This window comes from Anguilla rostrata, chromosome 14, assembly GCF_018555375.3.
Source record: "Anguilla rostrata isolate EN2019 chromosome 14, ASM1855537v3, whole genome shotgun sequence".
Lineage (NCBI taxonomy): Eukaryota > Metazoa > Chordata > Actinopteri > Anguilliformes > Anguillidae > Anguilla > Anguilla rostrata.
The window spans coordinates 12860569-12881834 of NC_057946.1; the positions used below are offsets into that span (position 1 = coordinate 12860569).

The 21266-nt window shown below is 41.5% G+C and overlaps 1 protein-coding gene across 4 annotated transcripts in view; it reads right to left on the bottom strand.

Moving 5' to 3' along the window:
- The window catches only part of vcanb (versican b), a 46887-nt gene extending 26330 nt beyond the window's left edge, over positions 1-20557 (bottom strand). The window contains exons 1-10 of one of the 4 annotated variants that reach the window (XM_064306850.1): positions 19851-20557; positions 19202-19426; positions 18738-18896; positions 17624-17800; positions 16302-16375; positions 15126-15548; positions 11899-12073; positions 11145-11272; positions 9080-9367; positions 3962-4888 (exon numbers count right to left, since the gene is read on the bottom strand). In XM_064306850.1, the coding sequence (XP_064162920.1) occupies positions 3962-4888; positions 9080-9367; positions 11145-11272; positions 11899-12073; positions 15126-15548; positions 16302-16368 (2008 nt within the window). In that variant the 5' untranslated portion in view covers positions 16369-16375; positions 17624-17800; positions 18738-18896; positions 19202-19426; positions 19851-20557. The remainder of the gene's footprint in view (positions 1-3961; positions 4889-9079; positions 9368-11144; positions 11273-11898; positions 12074-15125; positions 15549-16301; positions 16376-17623; positions 17801-18737; positions 18897-19201; positions 19427-19850) is intronic. The other 3 variants (XM_064306849.1, XM_064306848.1, XM_064306851.1) reach the window with 3 other exon arrangements.
- Positions 20558-21266: the final 709 nt, after the last annotated feature.

Below are 21266 nucleotides of genomic sequence, written 5' to 3' on the forward strand. Positions count from 1 at the left end.
TGCTCCACGTCTCCAGCAGACAGAGGCCTGGCGTTTGTAATGACATCATTCCCTGACCACAGCACAGCCATATTTACACAGGTACGTACGCCAGGCTGTCAGCCAGTCCAAACAAAGAAAGGTGGCAGTAAATTTCTACATACTGCCACATGGAATACAACTGCAATAGTACCTGCAATTTAACTTCAAATTTGAAAAGTCATTAAGTACCCCCAACCTTTTTTCCCCAGTATGAAAACTGTGTATCTGTGCCTCTAATTATTACGGTTTCACTGATATCTAACGCAAAGAAGCATGTTCACTCTAACAATATCCAGTCACTGGCTTGCAGGCACAGGACATGGTACTACAAGATAGCTAGCACTAATTTAAGGAGATTTATCTTTCACTGACCACAACTGGAATGCTACAGTTGTGTGCATACTTTGTTTACCTTGAATGGACTGCGGTGTCATTGCTCTGAATATGTTCCTTAAAGTACCCCAAAGCTGGGCCTGTTGTGCTGGGGCATTTCACCCAGGCCCCCCTCACACAAGTGCACACAACTGTCAGCTACCATAACCCACTGGCCAATTACCCACAAGGTATCGTGTGCGCAGGGCTGTTCATCCTGCCCCACACGTGCACATGCGCTGGCAGCCTCCATTGTGATAAAATAACGCGCCGCGTGAAGGCCTGTCATGTCACTGACCTCAGTCTCCGAAGCAGCTGCCGCCTGAGAGTGGATTCACTTCTTTCTTACGCTAATGCTCCCACATCTGTGCAAACAAAGGTGGTCCTGACACTTGCAACTGACTAAGAGCTCTTTCAACAGACACTGGGTGAAGACATATTCATTAATGCAGACTGAATAGCGATTTCACAAAGTTTGTTTTATTGCTGTGGGTTGTGAGCAACCAGTCACTCCACCGCATTACAGCCTTCTGATTCAGAGGTAATGGGTGAACCACTGCTTTTCCTTATTTGGTTACATCAAAACACTGCTGATACAGGGGCTCCAGAGAAGCATATCTAACTGACGTACTCAGCTTTCAGTTTACACTGGCACGCCTGTCGATCTTGATTGGATTCCTGTCAGTGCCCAATGTGGCCAGGAATTAGTCATACTAACACCCAAGGAGGACAAATTACAGTCAACAGGGTTTCCCCTGGCTCACTGTTCAACACATCCCCCCCCACTGCAAATTTTGCACCTTCAGACTGCTGGCATCCAGTGAAATAATCATGCAGCTCACATGTGTGGATTGCAGTGAAAAGAAATGCATGTGCTGCTGTTCATCCTCCCAAAAACACAGAATGTGCTTGAAATTGCAAATGGGCATTTCAAATTCTGGAATGATATTAAAATTGCTGAAAAAAAGAAAAACAATTGTTCATGGTTACCTGTGCAGTTAAGTGTTGTTAGGAAGTGGTTGGAGAATGGCAACTGGAATTATCAGGGTGTTTGCAGACTCAGGTTTCATTGATGCTGTGCTCTTCAGCAAGTTTAGTTTATATATCCTCCTAAAACCTGGCAATTGACCCCTATAGGGAATATGAATCTTTTTTTTTCATACATATGAAGATATATATCGTCGGAGCCAGACGTTGGTAGTTCCAGCATCTCAGAAACAGCTGCTCTCCTGGGATTTTCACACACTGCAGACTCTTAGAGTTTACAGAGAAAGGTGTGATAAGCAAAAGAACATCCAGTGAGTAGCAGTTCTGTGAGCAAAAACACCTTGTTAATGAGAGAGGTCAGAGGAGAATGGTAAAACTTGTTCAAGCTAACAAACAGGCCACAAATGCTCAAACAGCAGCTACTTACAACAGAGGTGTGCAGAAAGGAATCTCTGAATGAACAATGAGTCAAACCTTGAAACAGACGGGCTACAGCAGCACAAGATCCTACCGGGTTCCACTCCTGTCAGCTAAGAACCAGAACACCCGGTATTCTAAGTGTCTGCATAGCAACTACAAAACGCAGTTGTTCATTTTGCTTTTCAATGTCTTCAGATTCAGAGTAACTTCTGTCTGAGGTGTATTCAATATGTGGCATTTTCCAAAGGCACTTGACATGACTTCAATCTCACCAACTCAAAAATGAGTGCATGTCTCAGATTCAGTGCCATGAGTGATGATAGCTGTAAAATACCAAGATTTATTACATTTCCTACATACAGGAAAAATTAGGTCACCTTGAACCAAGGCTGTTCCCATGGGTACAGCAGCTATACTTGCATTTACTTTTCTCATGAACCTCTACAAGCTGTGTTTCTAACTGATTCAGGGTTGAATAAAGAACAACTTCCAACTTAATCAATTGTGGATTCTTAACTTAAATTCAAAGATACAATGCTTCCCCTGTGCAAAAGCAGTTTCAGTGGACTTATTCACAAGTTAACTTTAAAGATAAACATTATTGTACAAATGATTAATTCTCATTCCAGCCACCAGGAAATGTCATCTCTAACTTGAGTAAAACAGCTCTCATTGCCAGGTTAATGACTTGAAAGTACAATCAAATTGTAAAAGGTATGGAGATGAAATACTACTGGCCATTTTCTTAAAAGTTTCTCATGAGAGAAACCCAGTCCGGTTGCAACCAAAAAAAGGCAAGTTCAATTGTAAACACATTATTAATGACAAAGTGCCCCTTTGCAAGCAAAATTGCCATGTCATAAATTCCTAAACCAAAAATTATCAAGATTTTATGAACCACAATTTATAGAACAGTGTGTTTTTTTTTAAAATGACATGGCTGTCTTGCACAGCGGATCTATACATTAAAAACATATTCCCATCATTCATATAGGCATGCTTTAGGCTGTGCTAGCTAGTAATAATCCAGTGGATGGGAGGAGGAGATACAGTAGCTTCAGGACCATGGACAGCCCCAACAGTGATGACTCCAGCATCTCAGGACCAGACATAAAAATAGGTACAATTTTTCAATCAAAATTTCACAGCAAGATCTTCCAGCTACAGCCATAATATCTCACATTAGGCAAAAAATCTGTGGTATCCTGGGGTTCCTCATGAATGTCCTTTCATCGGAATTGAATCCTTATATGATTTCTTTCTTTCTCATTGACCCGCAATGTACACATGTGAGGCATAGCATAAATATCTGAGATGTTTCAAACCAAATGGATGTAATAATCCATTGCAACTGTGACTATTGAAATTCGTATAAAGACTGAATACTCCATTTACTGAATAGGTATCATTTTTGATATCTGAGTATACGTAAAAAATTTAAAACATCTATATACAAGAGCATTTACAATAGGGTCATGTGGATTTTTGTGAAATCATAATTTTACAACTTTATTTTTTATATTTTAAAAGGTGTATCACAGTTTGTATTTCACATGGATTGTGTGTCAATATCTTAAATACACACATTTTCTTTCACTCAGCCAGTCCAGATCTTGCCATAAAGACCAATAATTAGCCCCTGCAGTGCAAAGCAACCAGAATCAAGGGGCTCTAAAATCTAAACTGGACAAGCAATCCTAATTTATACAGCTCTAGCTGTCTTTAGATTCAGTATGATACAGGGTATTTCCTTGCGTTAACATTGTCAAGGTGATAGTCGGATAATACCAGTTCATAATCCTATACCAAATAGACCAGCCCTTTAAGGATCTTTTTTTAAAGAAAAACCTTCATAATTATATAAATAATTTATATGCTTGATAAAATTCTGCTAGGGGTTCAGTTCTCATCAAATCTAAGTAATATGTCTGCATAAAATACAATATAAATAGTGTTTTGGTTAATCAAACAAATTTCAATATGAAAAAAAAAATTGTTTTGAGAAGAAATACAATAAACAGCATTGAATACTGCATATGACTTTAAGAACTGTGTAATTGAAGTATAAGGTGCACATGAATCGAGCTCGTACTGTGCCTGATTATATAAATGAAAAACCAATCACATATCAACAAAGCACAGGAAAAAGCATATGACTCACCTGATTGATTTGTTTCTTCAGCGTTGACAAAAAGAATATGGAATGGAAGCTTGGTGGGGATGGCCACGTCCTGGGTGTCCAATGGCTTGTCCATGGTGTGAGACACTGTGGATGGTGTAAGGTACTCTGCATCAACCTCAGCCTTGGTGTCCTTATCCCTGGAGGCCTCCTCACGCAGCCCGGGCACCCTCGTGGTAGACTCCTCAATGATGACTACCTCGGTGGTGTCTTTAGACACGTCACTGTCTGCAGAGCCCTCCTTATCTTCCTTGTAAACAATCGCCGGTTTCCTCAAGTCATGGTGCGAGGAAGACAGCTCTTTCTTCGTTTCCTTTTCTTCTGATTTTGGCTCTGAGTCAGGACTCCCTGAGCTTCCTTCTTCTTCTGTGGTCTTTCCTGCTCTGTCCCCGGCTGTTGGCCTGGCAACAGTCTGCGTAGCTGCCGTAGGGGCAGGAGTTTCGTCTACAGGTGTTTCTGGGCTGAACCCGCTGGCATCCACGGGACGCTCCACTGCCGAGCCCTCCTGGTCCTCCCGTGCTCTAGGGGAAGCCGTTGTTGACTTCACCCTGACTTCCTCTGTGGCAATGTCCAGATAGGGTGGCGCACTCCTCATTGTGGGCAGTGGAGGCAGAATCTCCGGGTACAGCCTGTCACCCCGAGGAACGGACTCTACTTGGCTGTGGCTCTCACTGATGAAGTCGTCCACATCAAATTCATGTGTGGTGACGGCAGGTTCAGGGGGAAAGGTGACCAACCCAAGGGACCCTCTTTCCCATGGGGCAGCCATGCTCGTAGAGAACATGGAGGGAGCCTCCGCCATGGATGTTGTGCCGACAGGAATTGGAGCCATGGGGGGCTCTGTTTTGCCCGAGCCAGCCAACTTGGGAGACACCGTGGTAACTGGCTCTGGGGTGACAGGGTCTTGACCTGGGAGGAAAAGAATGTGGTAAAAAAAATGTGGTAAATCAATGGCTGTCTAATCCAAACACAGGTAACTTTTGTCATTTGGGATAAACGTTTAGCTATATAAACATCCTATAGCAAAATAAACATGGAATACAACAGAATTCAATCTGAAATATATAGAGCAAATGTTTTCAGCAATGAATGCATTACAGGAAATATATGTGATACTGAAGTACATGCCAGCAAAAAATGGGTTACATAATCAGATAATGCAATTCTTCCTAACTGTATATCAAATCCCAACCTGCAAGGTAAATTCACATTCTGAAACACTGATTGTAGTGAATGTAGTGAGTTACTGGCACCTTTAGTAAAATGCAAAGGATTACTATTGTACAGTGCTACATTTGTCAGTAAATGCTCTAGCACCAGAGAATACGTTACCACACAACAGCAACACATTCCCTTCTACCTCCAGGCAATTACAGTGACACAATTATAATACAATTACAGTTAGCAGAAGCAGTGCCAAGATATTATGGAAGTAAAAATCCAAAATAAATACCACAAGTAAAGATTTTGTTTTTTCATTTTTTATATTAAAGACTTATTTGATACATTAGTTAAATGTGTTTTAAAATGGATACATTTGATTTTATGTACAATAGCATAATAACAGCATAGCACAGGAGTTCCCAACCCTGCTCCTGGAGGATGACCGTCCTGTAGGTTTTCACTCCAACCCTAACAAAGCACATCTTATTCAACAGCTGAGATCTTGCTGAGCTGCTAATTAGTAGAATCGGGTGTGCCAAATCAGGGATAGGATGAAAACCTACAGGACGGCAGATGCCCAGGAAGAGGGTTGGGAACTACTGGCATAGAATGTAGTATCATAACACTGATTAATACAGATGTTGAAATCGAAAGGTACTCAAATTTTAAACCATTGGTCTGGCATCTATAGAGACCAATTTTATTCTGGGCACTGAGAGACGTACTGTGCAAATAGTTTTTTTTGCCAACAACTCCTTATTTTTAGACAATGCAATGTTTCACCAGCTCTTAATTTGGCTATTTCATCTTATTTTAACCGACCCCCCCCTCCTCCAACCCCCCATTTCCTGTTACAAATTCTCTGGCACAGAAGAGTAGCGTTTCCACAGGCTATGCTGATATAGGCCAAGTTTTAAATATCTACAGCACAGACTCAAAAATGGTGACTAACGGTACGCATTCCTACACCACCTCTTACATACAATGTCAGTTTTTGCTTAATGTCAGCTGCATTTCTCTCTCTCTCTCTCTCTCTTTCTCTCTCTCCCCCCATGTTTTTAATACTCTTTCTTCACTTTGTTCTTGTTCTATACTTTTCCAACAGTGTTCTATGGTTTAACTTGTGACTTTTCTTCTGTTTGCCAAAGTCTGTATTACAACCAGTTCAATTCAGACTCAAATGCCCCTTTGTTTTATTGTCAGCAGGGTGTGTTCCTTCAGACTCATAACCTACAAACTTTGCAGCCTGTTTTATGGAATAATAAGATTTCTCTCCTTCACGAAAAAAGCAAACCTTTCCTTTGAGTCACATCCACCTTCAAATCCTTGATAATATTTGTATTGTAACCTTTTACAATAAAAAGCTGAAGAACTAATCAATAGATAGGGATCATCAGGGAACCCATACAATTAAAGGAATAGGTCAAACAAGTTACTACTGATACACTGGTTATTGATATTTTCTTCCCTTCCTTGAAAAAGTGGTGCATTCATTCTGTGATAAATTATAACAGTAGTTACTGGACTTCCCAGAGAAGGGACTGCCAGCAGAAGGATCAAATGTACTCTCCAAACAATAATTCCATGGGCCTCACATTCTCTTAACCATTAGCATTCAACATGCTCATCAGTTTTCTTTCCCTCTTCCTGCAGAGTGCAGTCATATTATGTTGATCTGTTGTAAACACCATTTTGAGATTACCACCAAGCCATACGGGTTGCTTTTCCTCGTTAAAAATGAAATGGGATTAGTTCACAATGCATTTCCTGCCTTTTCATAACATTCGACTTGAATGTAATCCTCTGCTTTTAACAGTTTACATTGCCAACAATGTCTGAGATTTGCTGTGTTTGGACCCACAGCAGACCGCTGTCATGAATGATCTATTGTAGGGCCTTGTCCACAGTTCTGTGCTTCTCCTCTTAGCTCTAAATGGTGCATCCTGTCTGTCAGTCGGTGCGGTACCAGCCCTGTCATTTTTTGATTTGTCTGCCAATCCCACCTTAGGGGGATAACGGGCTTTTCCCTCTGCACTGCGAATATCATATGCCAATATCATAGGCTGTAGCGATCAACAGGGTTTAATAAAGGCACTGTTCCGTGGGGTTTTGGGGTTCACGCTGTCTGGAAAAAAAGGACTACAGAAGTTCTTTTTTATCACTGCTCCGTACCCCTGCGACACACACCACACAGAGCAGCCATTGAGGGACGCCTTTCCCAGCTGATTAAATCGGCCGTCTGGAGCAAGGGGCAGCTGTTCTACATTAGGGACACACCCTATTTCTCAGCAGCTATATCTCTGATGTAAGATATGAGGTACGGTTTTCCCCTTTGTAAAAAAAAAAAGAAAAAGCACACATGCACACTGACCTACTAAGGAGTGTGGAAACAGAATGATCTCACCGTTATTTGTGCACCGTTAGGTAGACTTTGTGTTACAGCGAACCTCAGTGTGTTGGGTTCAGTGTTTCTTTGCACACCTTGAAGTTAGTTTGATTGACATGAGGTGGTAACATGAGGTGACAAAATGTAAAAATGGCAACTTGAAAACACTGGAGAGGTGAAGGGGCAGGCCTAAGATTCTTTAGCTGAACATTTGCTGCACAGACGGGTCAAAGAGCAACCCTTCAGAAAATGGGGGACTGATCTAAAATGTACAAAACAGTGGTGCATTTGCATGACCCTACCCCAGTTTGTAATTGAAAGCCACTTTTACTGAGTGCAGAAAAGCGTTCAAAAGTAATAGCGCCCATATAGTCTGGCACCCAGAAGAAAAAGGGAACCGGGAACAGCCATTTCCACTAGGACTTGGACAAGACGAGCAACAACAAGAAATATGAATCACTGGTTAATGATCAGATACAGCCAAACCTGGTCATTCCCCTGAAGAAACCGGACAGCTTAACATACTGTCCAATCAGAATTCTCAAAAAATAATGCCATCACACTGAAGACACAGCTCCCCGACATGACACCTCCCTCTGTTAGCTGTTCCCCTCATTGACCAGTAAAGTATTAGGCCTATAGGTTTGTATGTTGGCCTTTTAGAATGTGTGAGGTGTGTCTTCAGAGGCTCTAAATACTTCTAAGAAGAATGAACGTAACGCACGTTTTATTTTCGGTAGCTGGCATCCAAAGGGAAATACACATAAACACAACATAATAAATATGGGTGGCATTGATCAGTTAGCAAGTCAATGTAAACACCACTGTGAAAACGAAGAACTTAACCCGTGTTTAATTGCTTTATGGTTGGAATCACTGCTTAGGTGGATATGCTTATTTTATTCAACATGACAGTTGCTGCCAACAAACTGTTTACATGGGAAGGAAAGCCTGGTCTAAACCCCAAGTCACTCAGAATCGCTAAAAAATATTTTTCAATCCTCAGCCTCTGATTCACTCATTAGGTAAGTGGCACATCTCTGCTGCTTCACTGAATTTAGAGTCACACTCAAAGCTGATGACAAACTGCAGTAAAGTGAATTTGTCATTACATACACTGAAAATTTGAGGTGTAAGTTATTCATATATGCTCTGATAATTCAAAAATATCATGTTTTTCAGAGGGACTCTATCTGGATTCATCTCCCCTGAAACCCTGTAATCTCCAGGCTCAAAGTTGATGAAATCACAGCAAATTTCACAGGTTTTGTGTATGTAATCCCAGACAAAAACAACATATAAGTTACCGTGAGAGTTGCAGAAGCTAAAGAAGTAGGGAAATTCAAGTAGGAGGGCCTCCACACGCTTACCTCCGATTACAGTGTTTTCTGCACACACAGCTTTTCAAAATGGCAGTGCACCATACGTGGCTCCATTTCACACAAAACACACGTGCCAGTCGTCAGTAACTGGGGCAGGTGTCTACAGACTGATGTGTCTTTTTCCAACCACACATCTATAATTTACTTCAAAAGGTGCGGGGCGTTTACCGTTGAAACAGAAGGCCCCAAACTTCTCGGTGGGCTGGGGAAAGCCGGTCTGGTTCTGGTACCGGTAGAGGGTCCTGACTCCCAGCAGCCCCCCGCCGCACTGGGTCCGGGGCACAGAGATGGGGTAGCGGGCGCTGCCGTCTGAGAGCCAGCCGTAGTCGCAGCGGTCCAGGCCCTTCCTCCAGGCTGCATGGAGGTGGCCGGGGGAAGCCAGCACGTACCCCCTGTTTTCACAGTCCTGCCTGGCCTCCTCCAAGGTCATCTTAGAGGCTGAGAAGTAAACCTCACCTGGAGAAGCACACAAATAAAGGGGTTGTTGGGTTCACTCTTGGAGCCTGGATGGTCAGAACTTAAGACACTCTCTATAGAACTCTGGAGTGCTATATATTATGGGGTGTGACCATACACTTCTTTCAAATCAGCCATGCCCTTCAACTGGTTTAATGCCTGACTTCTCCCCCTCCCTCTCCTTCTGGTCCTCTTATTACAGCTCTGCTCATAAGCACCATTACGTCTTTATAAAAAACTAAACGATATCCCTCCCACAGACAGTTTGGGGAAGAAAAACCAGCAAGTAAAGTGGAAAGAGTGCATGTTTTCATTTAGATTTGGGCGTAACCTAGAAAATAAGCACTAAGCTATCCATACAATGTGGTGCACGGACTGCCATGACAATATAGACTTTCCCCTTGAGCCTGTCCTGTTGAATTCTTTTTCAAACAGATGTGAAACGTATTAAACACAAAAACATACAAAAGGGCGTTTGTATTTTGACAGCAGTGCTAGTGTCAGGAGGAGCCAGAATTTAGCTAAACATTTGTCCAGTGAGTCTCATAGTAAAGGCACTGACTTGACATTACATTAACTTTGGACTTTTCTCACATCTGAACATTTTAATGAGAGAAATTAAAAAATTGTTTATTTCACCCTCATCGGAATATTACTCACCATATTGCCTTTTTGTATAAATGTTTATGTTTAGAGAGATGTATAATTATTTCATTGATATGCTATACACCTCATATATTTAAGTCTATGTATTCCCTTCCACTTGAAATAAGAATTTTGCACACAGAAAGAAATGCAGAAGCTAAAGCAGTGTGGAACTCTCTTTGAATTGGACTGCAGGTTTCCGGCCGTGTGTTAGATCCTTTTTGCAAATGCTGAACTCAAACTGGAAGTGCGTTTCCCTCACTGGAGCAGGAGCTGAACACGAATAAATCATCAAACAATCACAGCAAGAATCCTGGGAATTTGGCTCTGAGAAACTAGGCACTCCTATCTGCAACACCCATCTGTATCGAAAGCAGGTCCAAATTTTAAAAGTTGAAAGCAGTAATGTCATGTCTCAGTGTCTCATGTACAAGGACTTGATAGGGCGGGGATTTGATAGAGGAACAGCACAACTGCAATCATAGATCTGCATATATTTGTGTGGTGAGGCGATCATCCAATGAAAATGTCACAAAACCAGCTTTTGAGAGTAAATAGTTGCGTTACTTCCCGCCATGTCCTCTAATTCACATTTCCCATTTGTGTTAACCTGCAATAGGCACTGTAATGTTCCAGTAATGTCATGACTCAACCATGAAGATTGTAGAGTTCAGAGTGGCAGTAGAGTCAACGTCGTGAGAAAGAGATAAAGTATCTGCTTAACACAATTTTTCCCTTTATGGAGTCAGACATGTTGTGCACTAAAATTATCACACATTTTTGTGTATTTTTTTAAAGCTTTGTCTCATAGAGCTTTGCCAAAAAGAGAGAAAGAGAGCTTGTCTAACAGTCACCAGAGGATGGTGACTCTATACATCAGAGTTTTATACTGAGCAATGACTCAAAACATGGGATGCTGGTTGGCTTTATCATTGACGTTATTCAAGAAACCAACCAGTCAACCTGTCAGATATCTTATATTTCAGCCATGACTTTCTCCCTTAGTTCATACTTTCGAATACTGAGAGCTACCAACGCCAAGGATGTTTTCCTAAGAATTTTCTTTTACCACATCTAAAGTGCCTAATGTTCATGCAGAATAAATAGCTTTTGTAACCATAAGTTTGCTTACCATGCAGTTTGTCCACATAACAGTACACATCATATTTCTCGCTGGGGTCTCGGAGTCCATACGTTCTGACGCCAGGCCTTCCATATTGGTCTCCATGGCAACCAGCCCTGGGCCTCGTGATAGGGTATCTGAGTGGATTAAAATGTAGTGTGAACGTTCTCTTTGCACAATCCCAAGGCACAGTGTCGAATGTGTGGCATCGTGTGCTCATTGCAAGCCAGGAAGCATTCATTTTTCCTTTGCGATTGGCACATAGTTCTGGAATTATTCCAGGATGGTAGGAAATACGGGATGAAGCACAGCTGGGCAGATATATAATGGTCAATTTGAGGCTGAAGGCATGAACCATAGACAACATGGTTGTTTGTAATGCCTCACTTTAACTTCATATACATAAGAGTAGAGCAACAAAACTAGTTCCAGATGTGAAAGCTGTGAGTAAACACAATTACTCACATACCATAGGCCTATATAAAAGGGGGCTGAGGGGGCATTTGATTGAGATATTTAACATTTAAAATTGTCTCATAAAAAAGTTGGATCCTTAAACAGGACACAGCACATTCACTTCAGATTATAGACAAATGAAGGGTCAGATGGAATAAAAGGTTTGCTCTTTACATTTCCTTATGTTTTTAAACCAAGGTGTAGCAGTGAAAAAAGGAAGAAAAAAAACCTTACCTACCCATCACTTTCACATCTAGAATAGAAAGAAAGAGAATCAAAACAGCCGCAACAAATAACTGCCTCTCACCTAACAGTCTGGTCCGCAATCCAGCCAGCATCGCACTGGTCGAACCCGTCCTCAAAAGCAGACCTCAGCTGGCCCGCCGTGGCGATGGAGGCCCCGATCTGGCGACAGGCTTTAACGGCTTCGCTGAAGTCCAGTGTGTATCGACTGCTGCGAGCCCGGTAATGAAAAACGACACCTGCACAAACACACCGAGGCACTTGGCTTTAGAGGCTAGATTTAGTCCTGGATTCAATCAAAACTGTCAGGTCATATTTAGGTAAAATGAAACAACTAAATGTACAAGAAATCAACAACCTTCCCAAATTAATGCACCGTGTTAAAATAAGACTGAAGTTATTAACATAATTACCAAACTATGGTTGGGGTGAAGTACATTGGGTAGTATATGTTTTTTGATCTCCTTTGCTGTTTGGGGTATTACAGAGCAACACTCAAGTTGGCTTGAATGTTTGGATTAAATCCAGGTTAGTGGAATATTTTTTAGCTCATAATGTTAGTCCCTGCCTAGACCATGTCTAAACCAGAAGACCTAATTGGATTGGAGCACTCCTGGGCTTATGTGGCCTTGAACATGCCCTGATGTGCAATCATAACCTCTGAACAGGAAACCAGTCTACCACACAGTAATCACCCTCTAACCATGCGTCAACCCGACTGCCAGTAGACTCCATTTTAAACTAATCTGGGAACATAAACACAATCTAAAAATCTGAATTAACAACACAACAGAGTTAGGTGCAAGCTTCACAGTCCTCCAAAAGCATGTTAGGGAAAGCATAAGGCCATGCAACATGCATGTAACAAGCATCCATTCAATATTGTTTTGTTTTTTGCATCATTTTGACATCAGAACACAACTGATGGATATTTCATAGAAATAAAATATATTTAGGACTTCAGCTTTATTCCATGTGGCTGACTAAAGAGGGGAAGGTGATGGATTATGTGAATGAAACAATCGTGTACTGTTACATGGCACAAAAATGAATCAACTATTTGTCTTCTGGATCATTCTGGATCTCACCCTCCAAATTTGTATTGGGACATCCCCTGAGCTCAGTCTTACTCAGGGCTACTGGGTGAGGCTGTCGAGTAATGACAGTTGGGCCATTTTAAAGGACTCAGCAGCTTTAGTAGGTATCTTTAAACTTCCAATGCCTGGATGACCTAGGAGACATGTTAGCTAGCTACTATTATGGGCCTAATCTTATTCAGTGGGAGCTGAGCTGGAGCAAAAAACCCCAGGCGGTTGCAGCCCTTGGAGGATCCATTTCTGTCCTGAAATGACTCTTCAGATGCAGTAAATTATGCTAATGGCTGGGTGTCCTAAAGAGGCAGAAAACTCAGCAATCAGTTAGGCATGAGCTATTACAATGTGGACTAGTGTGTGTGTGTGTGTGTGTGTGTGTGTGTGTGTGTGCGTAAGTGTTTTAATGCTATTTTCTCCATTTAGTTGGCCAACAGCAAATGCCTCATAAACAAGCAAATATCAAATCATGTGAGATATGCTCCTCAAAAACAACTCCCAGCACATAACGATCAGAAAGGCACGTAGAGAGATTTACAAGTCTCATAATAAAGGAAACAAAGAGCTTGTTTCAGTCAGGTGAACAGATTTCCGCACTAACCATGGGAGAATTCATTGCCTTGCCCATAATAGTTGGCTTCTGTTTGGTTTTTGTCCTTAACATTTAACATAAGAATATGCTATTGCAATTTTTCCACAACATTTTGGCTGATTTCAGCAGCTACAAAATGTGTAATGTACCAAAAATTGAAAATGACATTGTATGTTGCATGTGTTACGCAATGTTAAGGACAACGCCTTGGGACAATGTGCGCTGCAGTTAGAATTAAATGAAGCCTCAAGTCTGAAATATTTTCTTCTGCATTAAACTGAATGACGACAACATCTAGTCAGCACATCCCAAACTATGTGTATTAGATTTGAGCTCAGACTGCGTGATTTTTCTTTGATGGAAATTTTTTTTTAACTTCTCTCAATTACAGATCTGCTGGTCTGTCACTTTCAAGTCTCCAAGCTCTGTGTGGTGCTTTTCACTGAATCAGCATGAATTTCCTCAAGTTTCAAAAACAGTCAGAGAACTGACAGTCTGCCAAAGGAGAAATATAATTGGATAGTGACCCTGGATTTCCTTATGAGGGCAATGATGAAGATTTAAATAGGTTCCATCACAATACGACAAATTTATGAACAGACTCCTCGGTGTTTGGAACATGCTGGCGCAGTCACTGTAAGAACCAAAGGGACTTCTACATTTTCCTAGGGATCAACTATATTAATGATATTAAAATTTGCCAACCTGTCAATGAGCTTCACAGATTTCACCACCAGTCTAAATTTGTTAAACCAAATCTAAACCATATGGATATTACAGCAAAATGCACGTTATTCATAATTTGATCCTTCAAACAATGAAAAGTATGTTTGTGGTTTTCCATGCCAACATATGTAATGGCTATTAAACGGTTAGAGGTTTGCCATGAATTGAAGTCGAATCAGGAGTTTGGTCTTTAAGTGAATTTCCTGACATGATTAATATAATGTAATGCTTTAACCTGGTGTGTATGGCCATCTACGGTCTTATCTTAACTATGTCTTCTTTTTCAGAAGTAAAAATTTCACTTTTGCCAGCAGCCCGTCTCAATGGTGTGCGTAACCATGGCCACAGAAATCCAAGCAAGGGTCCAATGAGACTGACTAATGGCCCGTAGAATACCAGTACTTAACATTTCACAGACTGCAATTCGTGGAAACATTCACCTGACTTGAATTTCCATGAACTGAATCACAGTTGGACACATTTAGAAGCTGGACCAGGATGGTGGATTCATAATGACGAGAAACTGTGTTTTTTTTTTCTCTCAGATATGTGAAAATAGGATAAACCTCAATCAACATGAAGATTCTCTATAACTGCCCGATGTTAAGCTCCTGCATACATTATTCCCTATCTCTTCTTTACACAAATTCTGGGTTGCAACATGCGTGCTAAAAAATTGCATTTCTAGAATTGCATGAAAGGGGGTACCCAAGAATGGTGCATTTATTGTCACTAACATTGCTCTTTGCGATGGACTTTAAAGAATATTCATAAGAAAACAATTTTTTTCATAGCTTTCAGTAATAAGAAAACACAACTGAGCATCAAATCATACCAGCAAAACCAGGACTTGTAACAGTATTATTTCTGCTCCACACTCACCAGTGACATCCAGAGAGACGGTATCCTGGGTGTCCTCGATGCCGTACATGACCTCACAGCGGTATAGCCCTGCGTCGCTGGCCCGGAGTCTGACCATGGTGAGAGAGGCATCGCCCACATCCTCCGGATGGCTGGGCACAGACACCCTGCCCTGGTAGGCCGGCCCGATCTTGATCACCCCATTCTGGGCCACCAGCACCGTGCTCTCAATGTCATCCTCCAACTTGGTCCACTTGATGCGGAGGTGGTCTGCCGAGGTGGTGGTGGGGGCGGGGCTGGCAGTGGTGGTGGTTTCGGCCGAGGTGGAGCTGAGGGTGGGGACCGCGGTCGGCATGGTCGAGAAGTGGCAGGTCAGCACCGCTTTTCCTGCAAGAGAGCTGCTGACCGGGGGACTCTTCTCCACCTTCATCTGCCAGATGGGCTCTGTGGAGAGGGAGGGAGGGAGGAAGGAAGGAAAGAGAGAGGGAGAGAGGGAGGGGGTGAAAGAGATAATGAGAGAGCAGGTAGAGAGAGAGAGGGAGAGAGAGAGAGAGAAAGAGAGAGAGAGAGAGAGAGTGTGTGTGTTTTAGGGGTGGAGGTGGAAAAGAAAGGGCACAAATCAGCTTGCAAATAATCAGATGATGAAGGCATGTTGCATGCAGTGTGAATATGTCCACTCAAGCAGCTCTTATTATCTGATAACATTACAGGAAATGAAAATCAGCATTTAGTTATGGTCCAGTGGCACAGCTAATGATGCATGCCCTGTCTACATGGCTTAGGAAAGCCCAACAACAATCTCTTGGCTGACAAAAGCTGCTGGGTATTTCTGTGGATGTCCAAAACCCCAATTAAAACAAGCTAACCAAAGTTCACCTCTCAGACAGGTCAGCATGGGGAGCTCAATTTCAGTCAGGTAAAGCATAAATCTAAATACTATAAACCTATAGTTTCAAGTGACCACAGTCATGTGAAAGAAATTGTATGCTGATTTTTTAAGTACATTAAGTAGTACAAAAACTATATATAACAATATTTTAAGAATGTTGAAGTATACATTTTTTTCACATGGAAGAGCTAGTGGTAACCTGTGTTACCAAAGTTTTTCTCCATTAGAAATGGAAAGGCATTTTGTCTGAGTGTTCAGGGTATGTGTCATCTTATGAATGAATGCGCAACATGAAGCTATTATCTTACCATGTTCAGCAACTGCACAGCACACATAAAATATCCACAGGAAGTGTTTTATACTTAATAGTGTCATCTTTGACCTGCAAACCAGATAAATGGGAACATTGCATTAATCTATTCTACAAAAGCATCATACTCAACAAGTCAGATGTGCTTTAAATACAAACAACAAAACAAGAGAACATATAATTGAAAACATTTGCTAGCATTCCCACAGAAAGCCTACATTCACTTTTATATCATACCACACACTATTACAGATCACTCTTATTTCGCAGATAGGGAAGAAGGATGTTTCTGACAGGAAAGCATTCACCTTAAGTTTGAGTGCACATAAGAGATCCATGTTAAAGCCTGAAACAGGTTATGAGAAACACATTTCAACTGACCCAGGCACTTCCTGTTTTATGTGACACCCACAGCCCAGAGAGACTGCCTGTGGCCACTCAGGCTTCTGTCATACTCTGGTGGTCCGGGGCAATTTGTCTGTCTGGGGCAAAGTCCTCTAAGTGGGTGGCAAAATAACTCCAAATGAGGTTACCCTGCTGGGTCAAGTCACAGGTGGGAGGCGGAGTAGAGACAGGGCAAGACCCTGTTTCCACTTTGTTAGCAGCGCACAAAGTTTGAACTAGGAGTGTCCACCTCTGCATGCAATCATGGCCCAACACCGCACTTGGGCCTGTAAATTCTAGAGGTGTTGACAGTGGAAGACTGTTTGGCACTTAGACAACAGGACTCACTGCTGCTTGGATTGTGACATTAAATTTACACCAGATGAAGGGGGAAGGGAGATAGACAGCTGAGTACAGGTCTTGTCAGGATAGAAGCCTTGGGCAACAGATCCTATGGACAGCGTTGCTAAAGCTTTTGTTCAGCATTTCATGTTTTTATTTGACACTTAACATCTAAATTAAGAACACACACCACGGGGGGAGGGTGGGAAACAAGAAAATCAAAAGTGGGGGTGAGGGACTGCAAACTAACAATTCCCTATGGTTGCAACTTAGCCCTTAAACTAAAAACAGTCGTTTATTAGGAAGGGAAGCCGGAGAAGCAGACACAAATTTTGCGAGAAGATTGATAAGGTGGTGCGCCAACTCAAATCAATCACTTGCAGTTGCCTTTCTCCGAATAAAATCAAGGAAATGTCTCGACTTTCTCTGTCAATCAGTTCGAATTGAGAACTTTTATGAAGCTGAAGAAGAGAAAATAACTTATTAAATCTGCAATTGGTTTATTTGAGCTCTCGCGCAAGTTTAGCTTTTAATTAAAATGTCTCCTCCACAACTTTACAGTTCGCTTGTCTCAGATCTCTAATGCCCACTAACCTGAAATGCGGCCTGACAGCGGGGTGCCTTGAGAATTCACAGCGTTGTGCTCCCCTTGTGACTCTTTAGTTGTGCGCTGTCCTGCTGGTACGTGTGTTTTCCTTCCTTCCCTGTTGACCTGCTTTTGAAGCCCGTTAGATTCTTCCAGATACCTTCGTGCAGATGTCCAGTTTGTCCCTGCAACAGAACGATCGTTTTGACTGTCCCTAGCCAGAAACGCAGCGTACACGCTGGAACAGTGACAATGGCTCTAAAAATCTGCATGTGGCAAATTTAAGTTTCCTTGTTTTGTACGCGTCCTCAAGTAGGCTACAGCTATCGCAATTAATCGTGCATTTCATGGATGGATGGATGGATAAATAAATAAATAAATAAAGATGTTGTGCTACCACTCTGATATTTCCACTGCCTTTTAATGTGATGGCAGACAATGGTAGAAATAAAAATAAAAACGTTAAATAGACAAGAGCAAACTTATGTCCTGGTTAAACACTAGGGAGCGATACTGGCACAGTGACGTAAATAGACTGCATCCAGCTGCACAGTTCGGTGTTCCTTGGCCAATGATGTCTTCCTTCGTTGAAACATTGTAGCAACTAACGTAACGCGTTAATGATACATGCACATTACCTGCTGACAAGATTACGAGGGCATTCGTCTAGAGCTCCTTTAATCTCAAGTAATGGCTGGTTTTAGGCGGAAACGCACCCCTGTCTTTTAATTAACGTTGTTCTCAGTGAAACACGTCTGTTACCGTTAGATCACCAAGCAACTATTAGTTCACTGCCGAATTGACTGGTTTCATGTTTGGAGTGCTCAGCACAAAGCGTGTGTCACTGGATTTTTTGAGGGGGGTTCTGTATGACTAGAACATTTCATCAGTTAGATATTACATGTTTTCCAAAAAAGTGACAACACAGTCTATCGCAGAAGGCTTAAGTTAACTCATTGGACGATCGGGAGGAAAAAACAGGCCGTATCTCCGATTGCTTTCAGAATCTTGGGAACAAAAAGTTGGAGCGTGTATTCCGTGCAAGCGGCTTCAGTATATTGTCATTGTCACAGAACAATAAACATTGAATTTGAAAGGCTTTCTCATAAAAGACACAAGTACCTATTCTTGTGAGCTATGCACATATAAAATGATTTTATCCCGGGGCGAGGAAAATTCTTTTCTTTTCTACTGTTTTCTCCAAAACAAGTGGCATTCTCTTGTTTTCTATGTAGTGTTGATCCTCAGGGCTGAATGCAAGGTAGAGCCGCTTCTGAGAAACTGAAAAAAAATCTTTTTGTTGCGAATTGCAAATGACTGTTACAGAAAAGGGAAAAAAAACCTATATTTTGTTGGCATTAGTGATTTTCACAGGCGTTACAATTGACATATATTTGACTTTTAACTTATTTAAACGTTCTTTAAAGGAACTACTCACTTGTCACTTATTCAAATGCGCCTTGTCAACATAGAGTACAGTGAATTGCATTTGAGGTTTTTGAAAAAAACTAGAAAACTTAATTTTAAGTGACGTTTACAAAACAAACAGTAACGAATAATAATAATAATAATAATCATAATAATACCTCACGTGTTTGTAAATCCAGAATTTAAGAAGTATTCAAAGTATATCCTTCAGTCCCGTCTCGTCTCTATCTGCGCAATTGTTTAAAAAAGTCCAGGATGCTTTCCTTTCCCACAGGCAGCGCGAGCAGTAAGTAGGCTACTCTTCTCCAGAATGATTGCGGACGATTCTTACAGCTCCATCTGTAGGGACTCCTGCTCTTGTTTGTTGTCTGTTCAGATGCTGGCTAGAAGAACCAAGAAATCAGCCGGCTGCAAGTTCAAATTCGATTTACACCCACTATTAAGCTATTTCGTCAGTGCAAGAGGAGGGGCACAGACGACAACCCTAAAAAGTGAACGGATACCCCCTGTGGAGTTTTTTTTTAAAGAGCTCATTATTAAAACACACGCTAGGGGCATGTTCGGATAATCACTTTCATATTTATTTACTTGGTTGATGTATCATAACCACCAATATTTGATTTATTGACAATCCACAATTAGCATCCAATACGAATTACTAATAATACTACTAATTGTGACGAAAAATTGCCTTCATTGATGAATGTATGTATTCGTGTAAAGCTGTCATTTCTCGATTTACCGTATTTTGTTCATATATATACAAGCATAAGATGAAAAATAGAGTAACGGAATTTATGGATTTACCTGGAAAACTGAGTCTTACGCCTGGAACCACAGGCGGCGTCCCCATCTGAGTCACCGGCACGCTCCGCTCTTTCAGAAGATGCAGGTTTCGTGACGGAGCAGCTCAAGAGTGACAATACTGACAGTTTACTGGCTACGCGACTTTTCTGCTTCAATTCTTCAATTCTCTAGCCTTGGTGTAGATAAATCCACATTTTCATTGCTGACGCTATCGTAGGCTACATATTGACGTATTCTTGTCATAACACAATCAATGCGAATTGGCAGGCTGTGATTATAGCGATAAAGCATGTACCGAGTATTCACATGGGACGACACTATAGAGACTTTTGCATTTTGAAGACAAGTTTTAGAAGTCTCGTGCACACAATGCGCTGCAAGGGAAAGCCTAACGATAGCGGAGCCTCCACGTTCCCATTTCTTTCCACACGGGGGAGAGACCGCACCACTATTGGTTAACGATTTTCAGATGAACACAGTCAATTTCCTGGTACTACTCGAGAAATAACGGACGCAAAGAAGAAATAATAAAACTCGGCTCTCCTTTTATAGCCTATACATTTCCAATATAGCCAGTCGTTGAAATGTTAACAGCACTCGGGTATATAGCTTATCACAGAACCAAATACCCATTGGAGTATTATGGGGGTTTATAACCTGAAATTACCAAAATAAACTACATTCTATTTGAAGCGTAACTTACGTTTTTGTTAGGTTGAATTTGATAGGGACTGATATGGGGGCAGCGCATGAATGCGGATCAGCTTTGATTCCTATTAAATTAACTTTTGCTTATTGGGTCATCCGACTTCTCTATGCTCATTTCCCCCTTAAAATATTTAGAGCGTTAAACAAGCTTACATTACTGACTCTATGACTTAATTTAGGTTTCATTTACGAAGGCTGATATTAGCCAGCTGAGGACAATTCTGCTCTAGAGTATTAAGTGTTAACACCACACTCAGTCTTTATTGCTAACAGAGCTCAAACCTGAAAGTGAAACATTTATAATGCAGACAACAGGGTGCTGTCACTTCTCTTTTCTCTTTAATTTTAGGATGGTTAAAGACTCCAGTATTTTGAATTACAGCCTGCCTGCATACAGAAATTAAAGTAATTCATGTGCATGTTGGTCTTCTGGCATCCAGACAGGTGGAGGTGATGCTGGGACTTGTAAATACAAATGTATTCTTTTAATTTTCTCTTTCAGAAAACATAACTATACCAGGCTAAGGCCATCTTTCTGTCACTCTGAACACACAAAGACATTCATCAGCAGGTTGGAGATCAGGCTTTTGTTTTATGGCTGTTAAAATGTGTACTAGATGACAGACCCCAGAATGCCAGGGCCAGTGTTGTCATGCTCAGGTAGTTTCATGTGACAGGTACATGACCCACACAGTCTTTCACTCTGAA